Below are 22,887 nucleotides of genomic sequence, written 5' to 3'. Positions count from 1 at the left end.
TCTGCTAGAAGATGTACCTTCAGAGGTGAGAGGGCGACTGTGGTTCCAGAATTGACGGTTTGGCCACCACGTTTTCCAGATTTGAATCCTTTGGATTCTTTTATTGGGGTTGGTGAAAACGGATTGTTTATTTAAGACCGGTTAATAAAAGGGAGGAATTAAGAGAAAGAATACTTGAGGCGGTACAAGAAATTATTCAAGCAGGAACTCTGCGTCGATTTTAAGAGCTCGTGGTGAACACTTTGAAAATTTATTGTAGGCCTCACTCCAGGAACAATAAAAATTAAATTATTCGACTATTTTTGTAGCTTTGTTTTCTAGCTTTTTTTTAAGGCATTAAAAAAAATCTGATTTTTAATACAAATGTCGGTTTTAGAGATAGTTTTCCGTACTATTAACTGTTTCCAAAAGAGTGTTCCGTAGTATATCAAAAAGCATAACTTTTTTATGAGATAAGGCACCCGCATATTTTTTCACTATTATGATATTAGAATGAAACGGAAGTTTTTAAACTAATTGTCAGGATAAAACATTCATTAATTCTCTTACAGTATAAGAGCAAAACAAATATAGTAATTAAGTGAAAAAGCAATAATCCTGGGAACTCCCCTGTATTATTTCCACAATAAAGAAGAACTTTGAAAAAGTGATTACTGTCCTAAGGCATTTCTTGATTGGACAATATTATATTAGATAGATATTGTCATTGGCGTAGTTTAATTTTTTGAAAAAAATTGGTTAGAATCTTTGAAAAATTTTAAAATTCGCTTATATAACTCGAAAACCGTAAACATTTCACTTAGGTCTTATTGACATATTTCGATAGCTCATAGGAAGACCCAACCCCAGTTAAAAGGTTTTACAAGTTCAACGGGAGACCCTGTATATCGGTATTAAAATAAAAGCCGATAGTCAACGTCGAAAAAAGTAACAAAGCTTCTATATCGTGTTATTTTTAGAACTAAGGAATCGCTTATTAAAAGTAGTTAACCAGTATGTTCATTAGACATTATTTGGATTCCTTATTAATTAAAACGTCTCTTTAATAGTTTTAAAATGTTAATTTTTTGTTTCAGACCTAACATTAGCAACCAGAACGCCACCCATGTATCGGCAGCGGAATTGTACAAACCATCGAGGTCGCCACTGTCCAACAACCGAATTCCCTACCCCACATCCTCACAATTGCAGCCTGCTGCTCCATCGAGTGTCGCTCAAGTGCAGGCAAGGGTAAGTAGCTTTTATCTTTAGTTTATGGATTTTGTAATCCTGTGGAAGGTTATGAGCGATTGGAAATTTGGAAAAAATGTCATGTTTTAAAATCTATAGTCCATTTAGAAAGTATCCGAAATTTTTTATTTCTTCTAATTTTAATATACATATTTTGTGTCGATAATGGGATAAAATCGTATGACAACAGAATCCATCAAATATTGTTGATTGTAAACAGGCGTGTGTTTTGTGAAATAATGTCGCAAGTAGAAAAAAGAAAAATGGTGGAATATTTGTACAGAAAGGATGTTCGAAACGTTAAAAAACTAGGTCAATTGACTGAACTCGGAAAAAAATAGATAAAAACTTGTATATATATATAAGACATAGACCAATTTCGGGAATTTAAGACGACAGCAGATTTACAAATCAACGAAGAATAAATGAGTGTCCAGAAACTGTCTGCATGGCACTAAAAAGACAAGTATATCTCAATACAAAACAACAATATCTCAATATGTTGCTACGCCTCTCTGTATAGTTGATGGCACTGTTAATAGTGCCTTAAAGTATTAATTAATTAATCCGTTCGATTTTACCAGTTTGAACTTAATTTCTACCCTCGACTTGTATCATGTAGTTATAAATCATGTATCATGTATCAACTAGCTTGTAATTTTAGGATAAATTAGGTTTAGCTGGTACGTTTTTATAAAGCTTATCTTTTTCCGTTTCTGTTTCTTTTTACAGTGGATCTGATGATGCCTAGTATGGGCTAAACACGTCTAATTCTCTGACTTTAATTTAATAAATTTGAGACCTGTGACTTTAGAGTTTATGTCATTACTATTTAATTCATCGAACACCAAGGCGGCTGTAAGGCTAACAGAATGGAACAGTATAAATTTGGTTGTTCAAAGCGGACTAAATACGCGGCAATTGAGGCAAAAAGTAAAAAATATTGTTGAACATTTTCATAGGAGTACCAAAGCAAATAATAGCTTTATATCAATGCCACAATATATGAACAATAAGTTGTTCCTCGTAAACTCAAAAATAATGTACTGACAAGGCGGAACTCGACCTATTTTATTCAAATTCGAAGTTTTATTGCTCAACAGGAAACAAATCCAACAATTATTGGAATAGCGACAGATAATGTAACAGATAACAATATCAAAAATGGTGCAATTCACTAACTGGTGCAATGTGAAACTAATAGTAGGTAATACATTAAATACTGAAACAACTAATAATCTAATTCTATCTGAAATAGCAGTTTTGAAATTATTCCAGGTCATGCCAAACAGATCAACGTCAATACGTAACTGAACATTATTGATAGAGTCGTATGCTCTATATATAAGCTCTTTATTGGCCAAACTGGTGCCATAAATGTCAAGATAAAATACATACTGTATTTTTTGTATTGATGTAGGGAATGGCAAGAATTCAAAGCTGGTAAGAGATCTGATGCATCAATTTGCAAAACTCCCATAAACAGCAGAATGCTGACACAGGCCTCAAATATTGAAAGCAAAAATTGCTGACTAAAGCCCTTCTCAGGGTATCTATCCTATCATCCTTCTCATCATCTACCCTAAAACTAATATATTTGTAGAATTTTCGTTGAACTGTTTCGAGTCTGTGAATATGCCCTGCATATTAGGAAACCATAATAGAGAAGCATACAGTAGGTATGTGATGTTACTAGGGAGTTAAACAAAATTGTCCTGCTTGAAGTACTAGAAAATAGTTCTGTTATCTTATCTTATAATGAACCGGGGGTCTTTAAAGAACATCTTATGATGGTATTTATATGAGTATTAAAGGTAAGATTTTTATCAACACATACCCCCAGGTCAGAAGAGACTTACAATTGGGAAATGTGGTATCATTTATTACGTAACCGCAGTCAATCTCATCTTTGAGCAAGGAAGTAAGGTGTCAATCCTTAAATTTCTAAAGATTAAGGATTAAGAGAGTTTAACTAATATGTTATACTATGTTAACTTCACACCATTTATAAACCCTATTAAGATCTGCAGTCATAGCGGTTCTTAGTAAGACGAAAAACCTTCATGTCATCTGTGAACAGTAGAAACTCACTGCTGATATTCGTGGAAATGTAATTGATAAAAATCATTGATTAATTAAATGTTATTGATAAATTTATGTTGAGTGTACTGAAAACTAGAGAGAGCTTGACAACCACTGTCGGTATTCTGTATGGCCCAGTCGATTTAACCTTAGAGTCTGAATGGATTGCTTTGCAAGAAGTATTTGCCATACTAAAGCCATTCGAGCAGGTATCTACTGAAATGAGTATCGAAAAAACCATGAATTTGATGTGAAAACTGTCAATTTTTCACCTTTTATTTAAGATGTTAGCTTCCCATCACCTTATACCACGCGCTAGTTTTGGATAATTTTTTGATATTTGTTAAAATAATTTTTTTTGTACATTTTTTTGTGACACCTAATTTTTCATTTTGAGAAAATATAACGATTAACAAAGATCTATTCAATCATTCACACCACTAGTTTGAAATCCCTCCCATTCCTAAATGTCAAGCATAAAATAGAAGTCTTAGCTAACGCACTCAAACAACCGCATCGAATATGTACCACTCAGCTTTATTTATCAGCAGAACCAAATGCGCACTCTCTCCCTTTCTTTGTTAATAAAGTCATAACTTTTGTTTGTAGAGGAAATTTAGGCTCTCAATTTCTTTTGAAGAAAAACAGCTCTGATCTTCGAAATGTTCTAATTTAAATCAGTTGACATGGTTGAAAATGCAGAAAAAAAATGTGTGATTGGCAAAAATGTTTTGCTACAGCTAAGGAGATTGGTGAACGACATAGTTTCAGAAAGTAGCCACCTCGATGCTGTTGGTCAGAATTGTACCTCACTCTGAATGGCTCGATTCACCTCTTGACATTATTAAGAATAGGATACTATCACGTTCAAAGTAGGCAATCAAAGTAACGTACACTTTTGATTCACAGCGCCGCTGGTGGCTACTTTGCGAAACCTGCAAACCCCTTGGTAGAAACCTACGGGCTTCTTCTGAGTACTCACAAACTAATATTGGAACAATTATATATTTTAGGTACCTCAGAGGTATACTACACAAGGGCCGACCGCCGCCGTCGCCCCCTCCGTGCCGTCCGCCCCTTCACTACTCACTCCCGCCTCGCCCGTCTACCATCGTGCCGCACCAACACACCAGCCGGACTATGGCCGGCACACAAACCGGATCTCGCTTCTGCATCCGGAATATGGACCGGGTGGCCGACGGGACGCGTCCAACGCGGCGAACGCTTGCGGTCAGCAAATTTTTCATTCCGCTGGCCCCGGCGAACAACCGGTGAACAAGAAGATGAGACTGGGAACCGAGAAGGATAATATGCAACCATTGAGGATTGACACTAGAGTAAGTAGACACTACAGAGACAATTTTAAAACGTAATTACAATAAACATTAATTTTAGCCGGGGGCGTACAATCCTCAAGTAGAAGCGATATCTCCGACGTTGCCCGAGCAGATCTCGCAAGAGGAAGCCTTTAAGACGACAAAGGATGAGCTGATCCAGCAAATCAGCAAGGTGGACCGGGAGATCTTAAAGGCTGAGCAGCAAATCGTCATCCTGAAGAAAAAGCAGGCGGAGCTGGAGGAGATCGCGAGCAAGCCCACGATTACTGGGGAAGTAGAGGAGGACACGGCGCCGAAACATCAGAGCTTGCCGCAGGTAAATAGACGTATTTTCGCGAGTTGTAAGCTTCATAGTAAACTATCACTACTGCAGTTTTCTTATTCGAACTATCTTTCTTCGAATAAATCTTAATTGAGTGTTTTTTACCACAGTTAGAAAACTTAAAGAAAAACATATTTCTGTGGTATGACTTTTGTCGGGTTCTCAATATCACAACTTTTGTCTTTTCTTATACAACGTGCCCAAGATAAAGAGGACCGGTACAGGCGTAGCCTATCGGTAGTACTAGCCGTGACACTGGTTTCGTGGCGTCAAAATTGAAGCCGAGATTTGATGGCGCACGCCGTACAGTGGGACGACTAAGTGGAGATACCGCGGGACCTAATATTTTACATTTTTATTATTGAAATTTTATTCTTTTTAAAACTCAAAGCCAGTATCAAAATAGTTTGGTAGTTTAAAATTTTAAATGCGTAATCTTACTATAAACTACAATAATAACTGCAGTAAAATATTATTTCGAATCAACGCAAAATATGTGCCCCAGCGCGGAATTTTTGCCATCGCGATGCGGTCGTCGCCTCGCATGATTTCGGCTTCTGTTGTGAGGTATCGACGGAAGCGGGGATAAGTGTCCAGGCTAGAACTATCGATCGGCTACGGTACAGGGAACTCCATAATCATGAAAGTTAGAAAGTTGGTTAAATGGGAAGAATTTAGCGGCTCTGGGTGCTCAATAACATACCGCTTTGAAATCTTAAAAATTCCGAGTAGTTCCGGAAATATCTGAAACAACACGAATTCTTCCCATTCCCGACTTTCTATCTCTCATGGTTATCGAGATCCCTGTACTGACCCTCCTTATTTTAGGCACATATAATGAGCTTTTTATAAACTATACCCATAAGAAAATATAATTTGCTAATAATTCTCTTTTCTAGTTCATAAATAATATTTCAGTAGTACTTAGCGCAAAACTTAACAAGTCCACTATTTACTGAAATTGAGTTAGGACTAAAATCTGCTATATGAAGCACACTAAAATCCATTAATATATGAGTGTTTCAACAAAACTTGGCGAGTCCTCTGTAAATTGGGCTGTGAATTTATTTATTTGTTTCAAAACTAAACGAGTCCCATAATATTCAAACAATAGCAAATATCGATTGATTTAAAGCAAAACCCAACAGGTCCAAACAAGCTTAATTAGACCAATATTTTGCAAAAAAGCAAAAATGAACAATTCACAATTATTTATGATCATATTTAAATTTTTGACGATTTTAAGGTAGTTTAAAGTAATCCTAGTAATTCACTCTCATTTAGCTTTGATATATAGTACATGTACTTAGCAGTCATCTAGCTATAAGGTCTGATGATGCTTTATTAGCGAAACATGTTACCTGATTAATACATAAAAAGATATTTTGAGACTGAGACTTGGAGTTTTTATTTTTTCTCTAGTTACGTAGGTCTTTTTAGATAATGGACGAGTTCTTTCAACCCTTACCAACCACTCCAATAGTAGGTCCAGCCTTTTTTAACTCTTAGAAATCTTGAAGTAGGGCCAGATATTGTCATGCTAAGATTATTTTATGATGGCTGTAGTGGCGAAAATAAGAATTTGCATATAGTTCATATTTTATTATTTTAGTTACATACTGAAGCTACAAGTACTAATAATATACGACTTTTCTCAGTTTGAAACAAAATTTAATTAAAAGAGGAAAAACCTCTACAAATTTTCAGTTCCCTAAAATGCTTTTACACAAAAAAGTAAGCCAATGTTAGTTAACATCATACACATTTTGGAAGAAATTGGGAAAACGATTTATACTTGATTGATAAAAGAATTTACTTAAAACCAATAAAAAATAGTGGTTCATCCAAAATCTTTATTAACAATTCCTTACAAACATTAACAATATTTTACTAAAGAAACTGGAAATCATCCGCCTTTGACTTTATTATCTCCCAAGTCACGAACTCGTATTAAAAAGAAGTGCTGCTCGAGACGCTCCAAAAAACGAGAATATCTCATTACGGCTGTTTACGCCATTTATTACTTCCCCAAATATTGGAGCTTGATATTTTGAGTAAACATCTAGACGACCTCGGGACACAAATATCTGAATTTGTGCCAACTACACGGGTTGTTTGCTAGCGAAAGGTCCTTGACCAGATGAGAGTATTGCCGAGAAGTTTGCTTTAACACGATGTAAATTGGATCTATAAATATTTACCGTAGACTTTAAATAATAGAAATTATACAGTTGATCTATTAATAAACATTATTTTTGTCCAATGTTATAGCACAAAAAATTATAATATAAGATTTATTTATGAGCAAATGATTTGTAGTTTAGGACTTTTTAAATCTGCATCCATACTTAGCTAAATATTCATGGCAGAAAAGAACAAATCACATTAACTTTTTCCTTGCACATATTTGTCTTTCTTACCAATTGGTAGTAAAAAAAATAACGTTGTTACCACATAGATTCTAATGAAGTGGGTTGTTTAGGTTGTTAGGAACATTTTTAACTACATACATGTCTCTCCATACCTTGAGAAAATTTACAAATAATTCATGGTTCCACCATTACTATAATGTGTATTAAAAAAATTTGTAAGCAAGTTAGAAGAAGGGCCAAGAAAGATTACTACCGGCTCAGACTGAAGATGGCACACAATAAACTCAAGGAAATTGGAGTACTATTAATAAACTCAGAGGTCACTCAATGGAAACTAAACAATATCCAATTAATGCAATTGTGTTTAATCACTTTTTATGTTCAACAACAAAGAAGCTGATAAATGATCCAAGCCTCCAATCAGATTCCCCCAGTTTTACTTAACATATTTCTGTCAAGGACCCTTTTTTATGCCTGAAGTTAAAATTGTTCTTCATACAGTTAAGAACAAACACACTTATGGGACTGATAGATTGTCTGTTAAGATTCTTCAAAGTCTGCCAGATCAAGCTCTCTCCTTGCATTGGCAATTAGGCAGGTGATGAACTAAATGATCCTGCTAGTTATACACCCATCTCATTTTTACAATGTTTATATTTTAATAGGATTTGTATACAAGTATTAACTCTTTTATAAATATTGATAATTAGGACAATTTCAGTTTAATATAAAGATCTTGATCAGTATGAAGTTTTATAGATAAACAAAGTCTGTTCAGTCGACCACCAATCAAACTCTTGCATATTTATTTTAAAGCTTCAACTGCGTAAGAATATACTAAATTATCAACACTTCATTAGTAACTGTGATATTGACTGGTGTAAACTAATGAATGATATTAATAGCCAGGGCATTAATTAACTCATTAAAAAAGTAATAAAAAATCAAATCTAATTTTCTATGTGAGTATTTAAATAAATTAAAATTGGAAAGAAAATACTAACTTTTCTTTTTTTTTTTAGAAAATCTATGCGGAAAATCGAAAAAAGGCGCAGAGTGCGCACGCGCGTCTCGACTTGCTGGGACCGAAAGTGGAATGGCCCCTGTACAACCAACCGACTGATACTACCGTGTTCCACGAAAACAACCGAAGAAATGTGATGTTTAAAAAACGCTTATTAGAATATTTTAAGAAGAAACATAGTGAAAAATATGCAAGGTAAGTAATAGATTTAATATGATAAGATATATCCTTATTGCACAGATAAATTTACATTTGTATAGGATCCGTCAATTTACAAATAGGACTATATGTATACAGGGCAGGGTGTCCAAGACGAAACAGTCCACCCTGTAAATCTTGAAAAATAAATTGTTTAGCCAATAATGGCCGAACACGTCAAATTTAATATTGAGGGGCACATTTATTGACAGAAATTGGGTTTCTCTGACATCATCCCTTCACTATCTATTTCCCATGTCTATTTTTTTAAATGGGAGTAGGTCAAGTAATACCTTGAATGGGTAATTTTATTCTCTACATAACCCTATTTTTCTATTTTTCTCTTATCAATTCGCTCTCAAGAAATATGAATAAATGTGGATAAAAAAACAAACCTTATTTTAAATGAAAAATATTAAAATAGCGAACATTTCGGCCGTTATTTACTGACATTCGTTGATAATCCTATTTCGAAAATCTTCAAGGGAGTCTTAGATGATCCCATAAAAAAAATCTAAAGGGTTAAGATCGGGAGATCTAGCAGGCCATTCTATGGTACCTCCATCATCCAGGAAATAGGTCATTCAAAAAATGACGAACGGCAGCAGCATAATGTGCATTCAACGGCTGAAACAACGTTATTGCGCTTTAATCTGTGTAAATGCTTTAAAATTTACACAGACGCTTTAAAATGCGCTGCGTAAATCACTAGATTCTATTATGAGAGATTCTATAATGAATCATCAGTTACTTTTTTGGCAATGTTTTATTTCTTTTTACCGGAAGCAGATATTAAAATAAAACAAAAAAGTGGTGTAAAATCCCTTAAAGGCACTTTCTAAATTATCAAAAGGTCTTAGGTAGGTCCAATCGAGAGACATTCAAATATGTTTAAAATTATTTATTGAAATAATGAAAATTGTTCTTTACTGTGTAATTCCGTGTGAAGGTTTGTTCTCACAGCATTTGACGTTCAATAATAATTCCTCATTTCTTATAAATAAAATAATATTGGTATTTTTTACAGAAATAACCAGTTATCAGCAACTTATAGTAAATTGATGCAAGAGTGGGTCCGGAAGGTAGATAAAATAGAAGCGAGCACGAAGAGGAAAGTGAAAGAAGCTAAAAATAGAGAGTTCTTCGAGAAGATCTTTCCCGAAGTACGGAGGCAGCGAGAGAATAAAGAAAGGTAAACAAAAAGTTGAAGGATTAAGGAATCGTTGAAGGTTGTTGATCTATCAAATTACAATCTTAAATTGCCTCTAAAAGTCTCATACTTTTGTCCTACACCCTACAATAGTTAATCACAAAGAAATGATACCACTATTATATTCATTATTATTAAACATTGAATATTTCATTGAAAATAAAAATCTATTACGTCCATTAATATCCTCAGGTTTTGTTTGGTTTGCAAGAAAATATATTTTATTTGTTTCCTACATCTTTTATCCGTTATCCAGCTATTTATAATTTAAAGATTTCTTATTAGATATTGAATAATATTGTGCACCTAACCAGGAATTTTCTTTGATGTTGAAATGAAAAACCCATTGTTATTTACTGGCTAGATAATAAACCATTATGGTGCAAAACTTCAATGAGGTAAATCAAGCTTTAATAACAAAACAAATTATTGAGGATTAAAAGTAAGTTAGTGGCTCCCTCTCCATTGATAAAAAAAAATATAAAAATGCCTTTTAGTATAAACGAGTTTAAAAATAAGAATTATCTTCTTGCTCGTCAAAATAACTGCCGACATCACTTCTTCATCGTTTGAAAATATATGAAACGATGATATAGGAAATGGGTGTAAAGCTGGATTTTCATTTATATATCCCTACCTCAGTTTAATAATTAGAAGAGTATTGGAACAAAGTGTTGTTTTTCTGGTATAATTTGACAAACCATGCCAGAAAAACACTATTTCCAGACGATCCAAACATTATTAAATAAATGAAATGATGATATAGGAAATGGGTGTAAAGCTGAATTTTCATGTCTATATCCTTATCTCAGTTTAATAATTAGATGAGTATTGGAACAAAGTGATGTTTTTCTGGTACAATTTGTCAAACCATGCCAGAAAAACACTATTTCCAGGCGATCCAAACACTAATTAATAAATGAAACCATGATATAAGAAATGGGAGTAAAGCTGGATTTTCATTTATATATCCCTATCTCAGTTTAATAATTAGAAGAGTATTGGAACAAAGTGTGGTTTTTCTGATATAATTTGACAAAACATGTAAATTCAAACCAATAATTTTCTCGATTAAATAAAAAAAAATATTGAAATTATTCAATTTTTCTTCAAAAATTTTGAAGATATTTTACATGCAGTATATGAATTATGAGGAAAATTTGATGCATAAATCAATATTGGATTAAACGCTGTCCCATTTGAAAACGTTGAATTTGATGTCAAATGACACAACCTCGAATTAGTTAGTTATTTTAGTGCAAAAAGTTGCTATAAAAAGTTATATGCTATACGTTTTTCAAAAATTAATATTTGACTTTAAAATAAATATGTTACATATTATAACAATCCATTGAATATTGAAGAACAAACTTATCCTAGGTGGTAAATCCTACCAAACATACAATTTTCTGCTTCACATTAGTTCCATATTATGATTTAAATACATTTGTAGGTTTAACAGGGTAGGCTCCAGAGTTAAATCCGAGGCAGACATGGAAGAGATTATGGACAACCTTCAAGAACAAGCCCTTGAAGACAAAAAAATGCGAAGCCTCGCGGTAATACCACCAATCATTTTCGACCTAAAAGAAAAACGAATCCGGTATACGGATAATAACAATTTTGTAGAGGATATGGATGCTGTGTATAAGGTAACATATATATATGAAAAAACAATTATTCAGCGTAATTCGCTTAATATTTTAGAGTCGAGAATACCTAAACATTTGGACGACGGGCGAAAAGGAAACATTCAAAGAAAAGTACTTGCAGCATCCTAAAAACTTTTACCAAATAAGCCAGGCGCTGGGTGAAAGGAAGAGTGTGCAGGAGTGCGTGCAGCAATACTATCTTAGTAAGAAAACCGAAAACTACAAACAATTACTGCGGAAGAACAAGCGTGAGAAGTTACGCGAAAAAATCCGACAGTCGAGAAATTCGGGGAAGGGTAACAATAATCCGAATTTGTCCTTAGTAGATACGTTAACAACGGGTAAGTTTTAGTATAGTTAAACTAAGTAAAGTAATATATACAGGGTGACAATTTGGAAAATTGCAATGGCTATATCTGAGGAACCAACAAAAATCGCTGAAACTAACTTTTATAATAGGGATGGTGAAATAAATTGATCTATATATAATAGCTAACTTGTTTTTACTTACTTTTTTTTTTATTTATTAAATAAAAGATTTTTATTTGTCTTTGATGTAAAAGGCTCGGCTGCTATGGGAGATGAGCCTTGTCGTTTGCGATGCTACTTTTTATAATCCGAAGTACGCCGTCGTTAAAAATGTGAACGCTGTCCTAATTTTTAATCTACAGCGTAATTTTAAAAAGCTATGATTTTGGGACTCTTTTTGTATCTCTGTTACCACTTAAAATTTAAACACAACACAAAAAAAACACTTTTTATTGGGTTTTTTTCCACAGAACACGGATATGTTTTATTATTTATGTATCTGTTTTATTATAGTGTTCCAATTTTGAGATAAAAAAATAAACTTTGAATTCCCTTTTGAGCAATGTAGCACACTGCACGTCAGATAAGCGAGTCTAGTATACTATCCAGGACCCACTTATCTAATGTGCAATACTTTCTATCAGAATTATATGAGAGAAAAATAATCTCATTTACAAGGAGAGCATCTCTCTTCCTTTTATAAGTTCTTATGGGAAGTACACGAACCCCGGCCATATCTGGCAATCTATCATTATATGCTTGTGTGATATATCGTTAAACAAATAATTAATTAGTCTATCTACTAGTGCTAAAATATACAGTTTTCTTTAAAAAAAACAATTATATTTTTTAAATGAAAATCCTACATACAGTTATGGTCATATAAATAGCACACTTTTCTAAATTGCGATAAAAAATATTAAATACCATTTTCTATTTTTTTTATAATATATTTAGCTTAGATGTTCTACAAAGAATTGTATTTAATTAAAATTAAAAGAGTATTTTAAATATATAAGAAACATAACAAAAAAACTAAAGAAATGCTGGCCATTTAAATAGCACACTTAAAAAATATTTACTTTCACCAAAACCAATTTAATATTTTGTTGGGTATCCTTTATTTTTTATAACTTTACTTAATCGCTTGGGTATTGACTCCACCAATTTTGCACACACGCTCGCCGGAATACTGTTCCAAGCCTCTTGGAAGTTTTGCCATAGTTCATCCAGATTTGAGGGATTTAATACCTTAATTTTGGTTTTAACGTGATCCCACAAATTTTCCAGAGGGTTCAGGTCTGGGCTTTGTGGCGGCCATTCCAAAACATCTACCACATTTTTAGTAAACCATCGTTTTATTGATTTTGCAGAATGTTTTGGATCATTATCGTGCATAAACTTACATGTAATTGGCATAAAATGCTCCATGTATGGTTCCATAACATTCTGCAAAATCTCCCTATACTTGTATTGGTCCATTATTTCCTCTATACGATGAATAGGTCCAACACCATGCCATGACATTGCTCCCCATATCATAATTGATCCTCCTCCATGCTTAACAGTTTTAATTGTGTACCTAGGGTTTAAGGCACGATTGGGAGGACGTCTAACATAGCATTTTCCATCATTTCCAAATCTATTAATCTTGGTTTCATCGCTCCATAATATGGTTTTTCAAAAATTAATGTCCTTATTTATATGTTGTTTAGCAAATGCCAATCTTTTTTTAATATTTCTTTTTGAAACAAGTGGTTTTTTCCTAGCTACACAACCTTTGAGATCTTTTTCACATAATCTTCTTCTTATTGTTCTTGCAGAAATATTGACGCCATATTGGTCTGCTATTTCACGTTTTATTTGGGCGGAACTTAAAAATGGATTACCCTTGCTTATTCTAATAATAATTTTATCCATGTTATACGTGGTTTTTCGAGGCCTTGTTAATCTTTTCTTGTTCATTGTGCTTTGAGTGGTCTCATAGAGAGCCAGAGCATTATAAACCATTTTCCTAGAGCAATTTAAATCTTTTGCTATAGCAGAAATAGAAAAGCCTTGATTTTTCTTTTCTATAATAAGAGCTCTCCTCTCTGGTCCACAATGTTTCTTTCTACCCACTAAAAACAAAACTACTCTTGACAATATTCAAAAATTTAAAATCAAAATATCAAAATAAAAAAACCATAAATAAATATTTGATTGTTGATCAATTAAAAAATTGCGTACGTCGAGTGCCGATACGGTCCCACCCACTTTTATCCCGAAATTGAAAACTTGATTTGAAAACGAAATATTTCTGCGTTATTTTAATTAAAACTTTAATTTAATAAATAGACTATTAATAGTATAAAAATATGAAACTAACAATAATCTAGATATTTTTAGCGAAATTAGTCCTATTCGAGAGAAATTTTAAGATATTTTTAATACAAAAATTCATAAATAATAGATAACGAAATTCATAAATGAAGTCTGACAATCTCGCAAGTGCCACAGATTTTTGTTTTCTGCATTCTTTAAATTCTTTCCGTCCACGTCTATTCGCTGAGCGAACTATAATAGATAAGCAATTATAGCAGTCGATGTTCATTAGTTTGTCCGATTTAAAATAAGCACTGTTTTAAGCTTATACTTAAACTTTAAAATATTAAAACTTCTGGCAACTGGTTCAAAAGAGAAATTGAGATAAAAACGAAAGATTTCTGAAAACATGAACTTCTAAATTTAGGATGATTGTACAAAAATGTATGGCTGGTATTAACACTATGGAGATGACCTTGTAATAAGAATACTATCTAGTTGGATATTTCCGGCGGAAAAGTTGATAATCTGATGCAGAAAGACACCCAGATGAAGTCTCCACCGGTTTTCCATTCTTAGCCATCGAAGTAAACCCAATTTCTGAGATTTGTGGTCGCGCTTGTTTAGACCAAAAATAAGTCTACAACATGCATTTTGCATTACTTGAACATTATTTCGTTAAAGGCAAGGCTAATATATAAAGTCACAATAGTTGAATCTTAAAAGACCAAAGACTTAGACAATACCTTTCTTAAGCTCAAATTAAGGTAATGACGATTTATTTCGATAACGGGAGCTAAACAAGTATTATTATTTTTGTGGTAAGGTCAAAGATACTTAACAAAAACAATATTAATCGCCTAGGTGGGAGAACCGTTGTTTACTAGTGTTATCTTCAAAGAGGTCTAGCTCCCTGAGGTAGCATTTCCAGACCCATATGTTTATATGAACTTTTCTTTTTTTTTGACATTTTTTATCTACCCTAGAAGTTTGTAACATGATCAACGGAAAACCCTGTATAAAGGAAATAATAGTGTTAAACTTTTCCGGTGCTATTCTTGGTTAAATCGCATGTAGTTGGTTTATTTTAAAAATAACAAAGAATAAATATTTATATTTTTTGCTTTTAATCATGATCTTTTAATATGCCCTTTGGATGAAATTTTTTACATACCGAACATCGACCATAAGCTAAGGTATTTTAATTCTCTTGTCCTAAACTTATTTGACATTCATGCTCCAATAAGAACGTTCCGTACAAATAATAATTACAAACATTCGCCATGGATAACAGATAATATTAAGTTTTTGCAGAATTTGCGCCCTGAGTATAATATGTGAATTAGTATTGAGTATAATATAGAATGTGAATAATGCCCTGAGACAAGGCAGTTGGTAGTGATTTGATTAACTCTGTTTTGATTCAACTATGTTGCCCTTATATCATTTCTTACATTACTCATATTATTAATGTATGCATTGAAACTGCTTACTTTCCACATTGCTGGAAATGCTTACATAATTCCTTTGCCTAAGGTCCCTAAGCATACCGATCTGATTCACCTTCGTTCTATAAGCATTCTTCCTGGGCTATCAAAGATTTTCAAGAAAATAATTGAGAAACAAATTAGGTCATTTACTTGTAAATTTAATGTTATTCCTCCCAAGCAATCTGGTTTTCGTCCGGGTTTTGGGTGTTCCCCCGCTATGGCATCAGATGTCACAGATGATATTTTCAAATCAATTGATAATGGAAATATTAGTGCTCTTGTCTTGCTAGATTATAGTAAGGCTTTTGATATGTTAAATCACCATGTTCTTATAGCAATTCTTCATTTTATTGAATTTAGTATGTCAGCTATTGAGCTAATAAAATCATATATAACTAACAGTCACATATGAAGATATGTCTTCAGACCGTCTTCATGTCATTACTGGAGTGCCGCAGGCAAGTATATTGGGACCACTGCTCTATACGATTTATACATCTAACTTTATTAATGACCTTAAATTTTGCAACTACTACCTTCATGCGGATGACACTCCCAAATTAACTAGATGTTGCTAATCAGCGCATAAATCTTGACCTAAAGAGTATTGCATTAACTTCCGCCAAACACCAATTAAAAATTAACCCTTTAAAGTCGAAATTCATCCTATTTGGTCATAATGTCTCAAGAAAAGCCGTCTAAGAAGGCTTGAATCTCCAAACCGAAAATGTTTTTATTTCTTGTGTGACCCATGCGAAAAGTTTACGTTTGGATATTAACGGCGATTTGCGGTTCCGGAATCACATCACTTAAAAGTTAAAAAATGCATATTCAACGCTTCGCCTTATTTACTCTAGTCGTCATCTTCTGCAAAAGGACATAAAAAATCTGTGAAAATGTTTTAAAATTCTTAAAACTAAAACACCTGATTATTTATTTAAGAAGCTTAAATTTAGGGTAGTTGTGCCCGGTCGTCCTCTGCGTTATAATCATAGAGTTTCTATTCCTAGACATCGTAAAGAAATCTTTAAAAGATCTTTTTCACATACTGCTGCCAAAGCTATATTATTATTACTGCAAACGTTACTTGGTTCTTTCTTAGTTACTTTTGAAAGAAACTTTAAAAAACTTTTAATCCGTGAACAAATGGGCGACTAGCTTAAGTTGGTAGGTGATCTTGACTTCTTTGCTTATAGCGATATATATGATATCAAATGATGTTGACCGTTGATATAGTCCTTACTTTCATGTCACTTTTCACAAATTTGTTTTACTTCTTAATTTTTACTTTCGTTTCTTTTTTTTCCTAACTATTTTACATTAATTATAAAAAATTAAAATGTCATATGTACTGTTGCCCAATTTTGAGGGTTTGTAATTAATTATAAATTATAATACCGATCAGTATACTTATGTTATTACTTGGAATGATTTGTTGTATTCTGGAATTCTAGGCACTTCAAATTTAGAGTATTATAAAATTAATATTTTAAGTTAGGTTAGAAAGTAAGAGCTTACAAGCTAAATATTAGTTTAACACTTAGTCTCCGGCTTAAGTAGTACTCTCGTTTGTTAAAGGGCGTCTGAAGAGCCTTTTAGGACAATTACATTTTTTTCTTTAATTTTAGATACATTATCTTAAACAAATTTGTGTAAATGCATATTTTGTCCTAATAAACATATTTATTATTTTTATTATATAATCCATTTAAATAATTTTTATTGCTAGGTGTAACGACGAGATTGCAACGTGAGCAGCAGCAGCGCACGGAAGGTTCGTCGCGATCTGCGGAAGCGTCCTCTTCAGCGACCGCCGCCGTATCTACGGAAACTGCGAGCGCTGCATCCGCCGCGAACAATTCGTCGCCACCACCACCAGCAATCGGGACGTCAGCATCTCCAAGTCCGTTAAGTTTAGGAGGAACGACTACCACGAGCACCACGACCACGACCGCATCGAGCAGTACCAGTGGTGCCACTAGTACTACGGCGACGGCAAGTACGGGGGACTGGACTGGGACGACGAGCACTACATCGTCGACTCAGGTACCTATGTTAAAAAGGTTTTACAATTAGTGAATATACAGTGTTACAAAAAGAGAGGAAAGAAATTTATTACATTAACAAAAAGAGAAAAGAGATATCCTATAGATAGCCTACTTAACATCCTCAGGGCCTTTTGTGGGTCGGAAGTTACCACAGCTAAAAAAAAAGTGTGTTGTCATCACAATTTACTTATTTATCACATTTGTACTGTCGTTTAAACAATCTTTACCAATTATTGATGAATTCAAAGATAAAATGAATAATTTTATGCAGGACTCGAGTTGTGAATTATAACAATGATTACTATCCCCAGCATAAGTATGCGCGGTTTACATAGACTTTAAACTTTAGAAAATACAAAAATATGTAATTGAACCAGGCCCATTAAAAAAGAAAAATATGCATGGTGCTCTAAAAGAGGATACTCTGATTTGAAAAATAGACCTCGTTTCACTAAAAGACGTTATACAGTGTGTGTCAGCCAAATGGAATAAATTAGCTAATAAATAAACGGGAGCGTGTTGGAAAAAACGCTCGAACACGTCGATTGGTTTTTATAGTTGCGCATTTTTTTTCATAAAAACTTTTTATACAGGTTGTATAAGATAACGGTGCTCAATACCAACTTGCTTAGTTTAAACATAACACCCTGTATGTTAATTAATTTTAAATTCCTCAGGTCATTTTAGACGTATTTTGTATACAATATCCTATACCTATCTTTGACTGTTCGGAAATATTAAGTAATAAAAAATAACATTTAGAAAAGAAAATTATTTATTTTTCAAGATTCTCTACAACTCCCTTAATACTTTTTGCCCATTTAGGTCTTGGTAATGATAAAGCAAGCAAAAACTATTTCAGCATTCCTTTTTATTGATATGAAAATAAAAAAAAAACTAAAAATTGTTGTTTACTTTGGTTTAAAATGCCAGACTTAATATTGCATGACAGAAGTAGTCGTCAGTGCTATAGTCGTTTGAATTCCATTAACTACAAGCCAGAAAAATGGTTCATTTAACAGAAATGCACAAAATAACAATTCTACAGATGATTGCCTATGGAGATAACATACGGACGCAAACGGAAGTAGCTCGCTTATTTCACGAAAAATTTCCAAATTTGTCGCCTTTAACCCAAGGGACAATTAGTAAAATAGAAAAGCAATTCCGCTGGGCCATGTTAGGCAGGTAAGAAAAACAGCTGCCAATGCAATAAGTGAGGATACCAAATTGGCTGTTATGCTTGAGTTTGAGGAACATCCACATACATCTACTCGGAAAGCAGCCCCAGTACTCGCTATTCATCAGTTATTAGAATATTAAAAGAAAACAAAATGCATCCCTACTTATAAATATTATATTTATATAAATATTATAAAAATTATACCCACCCAGGAGCTTGGAAGACGATTTTGACAGGAGAATGTATTTTTGTAAACAAATGATGGCAATGTTAGACAGCAATGTGATCCAATTAGAACATGTTATGTTTTCTGATGAGTGCACCTTTTACTCTTTACGATCATGCCAATCATCAAAATTGCCGCTATTGATCCAGGGAAAATCCTCGCTGGACGAGAGAAGACAATACTCAATACCCTGAAAAGGTTAACGTGTGGGCAGGAATTATTGAAGATCAGATCATAGGTCCCTTTTTTATTGAGGGCAATTTGAATGGCGATAATTATTTAGAATTGCTTCAAAATAATGTAGTTCCAACGTTGGCCAACTTGTATCCTGATCCAGGAAACCCACAAGTTCCAGCGGATATGGTATGGGTTCAACAAGATGGAGCACCCACCCCACTACCAAATAAATGTCCGGCAGTACCTCAACCAAATATTTCCAGATCGGTGGATAGGGAGGCGAGGATTGATTGAATGGCCAGCACGGTCTTCCGATCTGACGCCATTAGACTTTTTCTTATGGGGATATGTGAAAACTATTGTATACAAAACTAAACCCACTGACTTAGCTGACTTACGAAGACGAATAACCCTGGCAATTAGATCGATCACACCTAAGATGTTGAGTAACGTTAGAAGAAATTTCTATTTACGGGTAGGGTGTTGCCAAGAATTTCGTGGCGAGCGAGCATTTTGAACATCTCCTACATTGACATGATTGTTTAGATTTGTATGATGTATAAGTTTTTGAATATGTTCTAACAATTTTCAGCAAATGAATAATTTTCTTTTCTAAATGTTATTTTTTGAATTTTACTTAATATTTCCGAAACAGTCAAAGATAGGTATAGGACATTGTATACAAAATATGTCTAAAATGATCTGAGGAATCTAAAAATTAACTAACATGCAGGGTGTTATGTTTAAACTAAGCAAGTTGGTATTGGCCACCGTTATCTGATACTCCCTGTATAAAAAGTTTTTATGAAAAAAAATCCGCAAATATAAAAACCAATAGACGTGTTCGAGCGTTTTTTCCAACACGCTCCCGTTTATTTATTAGCTAATTTATTCAATTTGACTGACACACTGTATATTTAGAGTCTAGATTTTTGCAGATAAAAACTTTCGGAAAGAGAACTTACTGATTTAGATTAACTACTCAAAAGATTAACTGTTCAGGAATATCAGTTACATTTTAAAAGACTTGGTATGTTTTATGGTCTATAATATATAGATTGTTAAAATAATAAGTAAATATATGATAAAATTAATCATCTTAAAATACTTGCGCCTAACAACCTAATAATTAGAAATATCGGTGTAATTATTGACCTAAGATTGCCAAAACATATACGAAATCCGTAAGTTCCAGACTGTTTTAACCATTTTACCAAATATTTTTCTATAAGTAAATTTATAGTTCATATCGGTAAATGAGCTAAAATCGAGATTATTGCACCTACATCACGCGTTATTTTCCACAATTGATCAGCATTCTCGAAAATCGATAAGAATTTCGTATCTACTGACGCCATCTCTCGAGTTTAATGAGTATGTATGCTGTATGTTTTTGAAAATCGATTTTAATAGGAGCAGATCCTGTTCTTGGGATATTTTTCTTTATTGCTTGTAAAATATCATTAAATTACATGACAGACGAACTACATACAAACTTTATGTTCTTATCGAATCACATATATATATTTTTTAGACAGAGGTACATACAACTTATCTAAGTTATAGAATAATAGAACAATTAATGCCAAGTGTCAAAAAGAAACTTGAAAAAACCATCCGTAATTCTCAAAGAGACTTAATTTAAATATCAAAAAAAAAAAGTTTTAGTCATAAGTCTCACCTCTAAAATATATTCAATAAGGTGACACGTGTTTCGTCACCTTACACGGCATCCTCAGTACTAAATAAAAATGCAATTTTAACTTAAATACATTAGAAAGAATGAAACAAGAATTATTTATTTAAACAGTCACTAACACAACCAAGACAGAAGTTTAAAACGTGCACATTATTACACACAACAACAAATCATAAACTATGGTTAACTTTTAAGAATTCGCTCAGAAAAAATGTAAATAAAACGAATAGATGCAACATCAAATCAAAACATTAAAATTTAAAATATCACATTTTTTGTTCTACCAAGACCAGAACCCAATACCAGCACGCTTAAACACAGCGTCATTTGCTTTATTTAAATTTTTCTGAACGAATTCTTAAATTTAACCATAGAGTAATTATTTGTTGCACGTCCTAAATTTCTATCCCGGTTGTGTAAGTGGCTATTTTAGAACCTTTAAATAGGTCATCACATCAAAACTGTTTTTTTATTTTTAGTTATACCATCTGTAAGACAATTTAATACACACCTCTACGCTATTCGCTGAGAATACCTAACTGCCTACCTATTAAAAATAAACACCACATTAGGAAAGCGTTTCGGCTCGTGTCCGAGTCCAAAAATTCTTTCAGTACTCGCTGCTGGTTTTTTTTTTGGGATTAAGTCTATATATTTGTTTAAAGAAAAATGAGTGAATTCTAGAATAAATTTAGGCTTTAAAAATAAGTAAATGTATACGTGGTTTTTTACAAAATTGCCAGCGGTAGTATAAATATACCCCAATTTATTATTAATTATTTCTGTTTTAAACGTAAAACCCTATTTTGACACATATAAGTATCAACTTGGCCGTTATACTTCCAAAACTTTATCTATAAATCTCTCAACTAAGGTTTTTGTTTTAACTTTTTTTTTTATTTCAAAAAACTACTTTGTTTAAGTTATTTCTCTGTATATTCATGAGCCCCTGACAAGGTTAGACCGTTTGTAGATCATTTGTTTATTCAGATATTTTGATTTTAAACTTTATTTTACTGTTGAATAAACTTAATATTATCATTATAGGTCTGAGGATGCCGTGTAAGATGGCGAAACACAAGTCGCCTTGTTGAATATATTTTAGATGTCAGACTTATGACTAAAACTTTTGTTTTTTATAAAAAGTTGTTTGGTCAGGGAGCATAGTTTCTTAAATAGTAGTACTTACTATCAGGGTTACAACTTTTTGAGATTTGAAAAATATTTTGTATAAATAATAAATGTATTTTTATTTGAAATTAATTTGAACACTATTGACGCCATTGTTAATTTTTCTTGTATGTATATTATCCTGAGATTAGCATTTTATTGTAAAGAACTGAAACCTGACAAAAAAAAAAACAATTTTACAGGGTCCTCCGAAAAGCCCGTCGCAGTCCACCTCAATCACCTCCACTACCCCCTCTTCGTCTGTGATTTTAACATCCTCATCTGCGTCGTCGGCATCCACCGTCGCGACGCCTTCGACGACGTCCACCACCACGTCGACGCCCTCGACGTCTACGACTACGGTGACGTCGACCGATGCGGTGACGTCGGTCGTGACGCCTTCAGAGTCAACAGCCGCTACTGCCGAAGACGAATCGGCGTCCAAGGATTCTTCTGTGGTTAAGTTCAACGATTTTAACTCATTTGAGGACTACAATAACAGGTAAGGAGGCATACAAGACTATGTTTTGAGAAAAAAGTCTTTCTAAAGAAGTTTATGATAACTGAAGGGTTCAGGGGAAAAATATAATAAGCGCCATTTTGCTAATTGTACAGGAGAGCCAAAAAACACTTCAAAACAGAGTAATATGAAAACTACTGTATCTACTAACTATTATAATAATTATGGTTTATGGGTTTACTAATTATTATGGTAATAGGAAATGAAAAAAAAACTTTGGAAATATTTTAATTAAAATATATATATACAGTATTGTACATAAATATAGCAACAACTAATGTTTTCAAAATAATATTTTCTCTATGGAAGATTTAATGGATATTTTTTTACAGTT

General features: G+C 33.2%; 1 protein-coding gene across 2 annotated transcripts in view; it reads left to right on the top strand.

The window, feature by feature from the left end:
* Nucleotides 1-22,887, top strand: part of LOC126738201 (uncharacterized) — a 265,812-nt gene that overhangs the window by 168,981 nt on the left and 73,944 nt on the right. For both annotated transcript variants that reach the window (XM_050443410.1, XM_050443411.1), the window contains exons 2-10: nucleotides 1,077-1,230; nucleotides 4,326-4,649; nucleotides 4,708-4,965; nucleotides 8,366-8,562; nucleotides 9,593-9,757; nucleotides 11,229-11,427; nucleotides 11,483-11,768; nucleotides 17,260-17,576; nucleotides 22,237-22,535. In XM_050443410.1, coding sequence (XP_050299367.1) covers nucleotides 1,077-1,230; nucleotides 4,326-4,649; nucleotides 4,708-4,965; nucleotides 8,366-8,562; nucleotides 9,593-9,757; nucleotides 11,229-11,427; nucleotides 11,483-11,768; nucleotides 17,260-17,576; nucleotides 22,237-22,535 — 2,199 coding nt within the window. The remainder of the gene's footprint in view (nucleotides 1-1,076; nucleotides 1,231-4,325; nucleotides 4,650-4,707; nucleotides 4,966-8,365; nucleotides 8,563-9,592; nucleotides 9,758-11,228; nucleotides 11,428-11,482; nucleotides 11,769-17,259; nucleotides 17,577-22,236; nucleotides 22,536-22,887) is intronic.

This window comes from Anthonomus grandis, chromosome 7, assembly GCF_022605725.1.
Source record: "Anthonomus grandis grandis chromosome 7, icAntGran1.3, whole genome shotgun sequence".
Lineage (NCBI taxonomy): Eukaryota > Metazoa > Arthropoda > Insecta > Coleoptera > Curculionidae > Anthonomus > Anthonomus grandis.
Note: the sequence above shows the minus strand (reverse complement) of the source record. Positions and strands in the feature narration are given on the sequence as shown.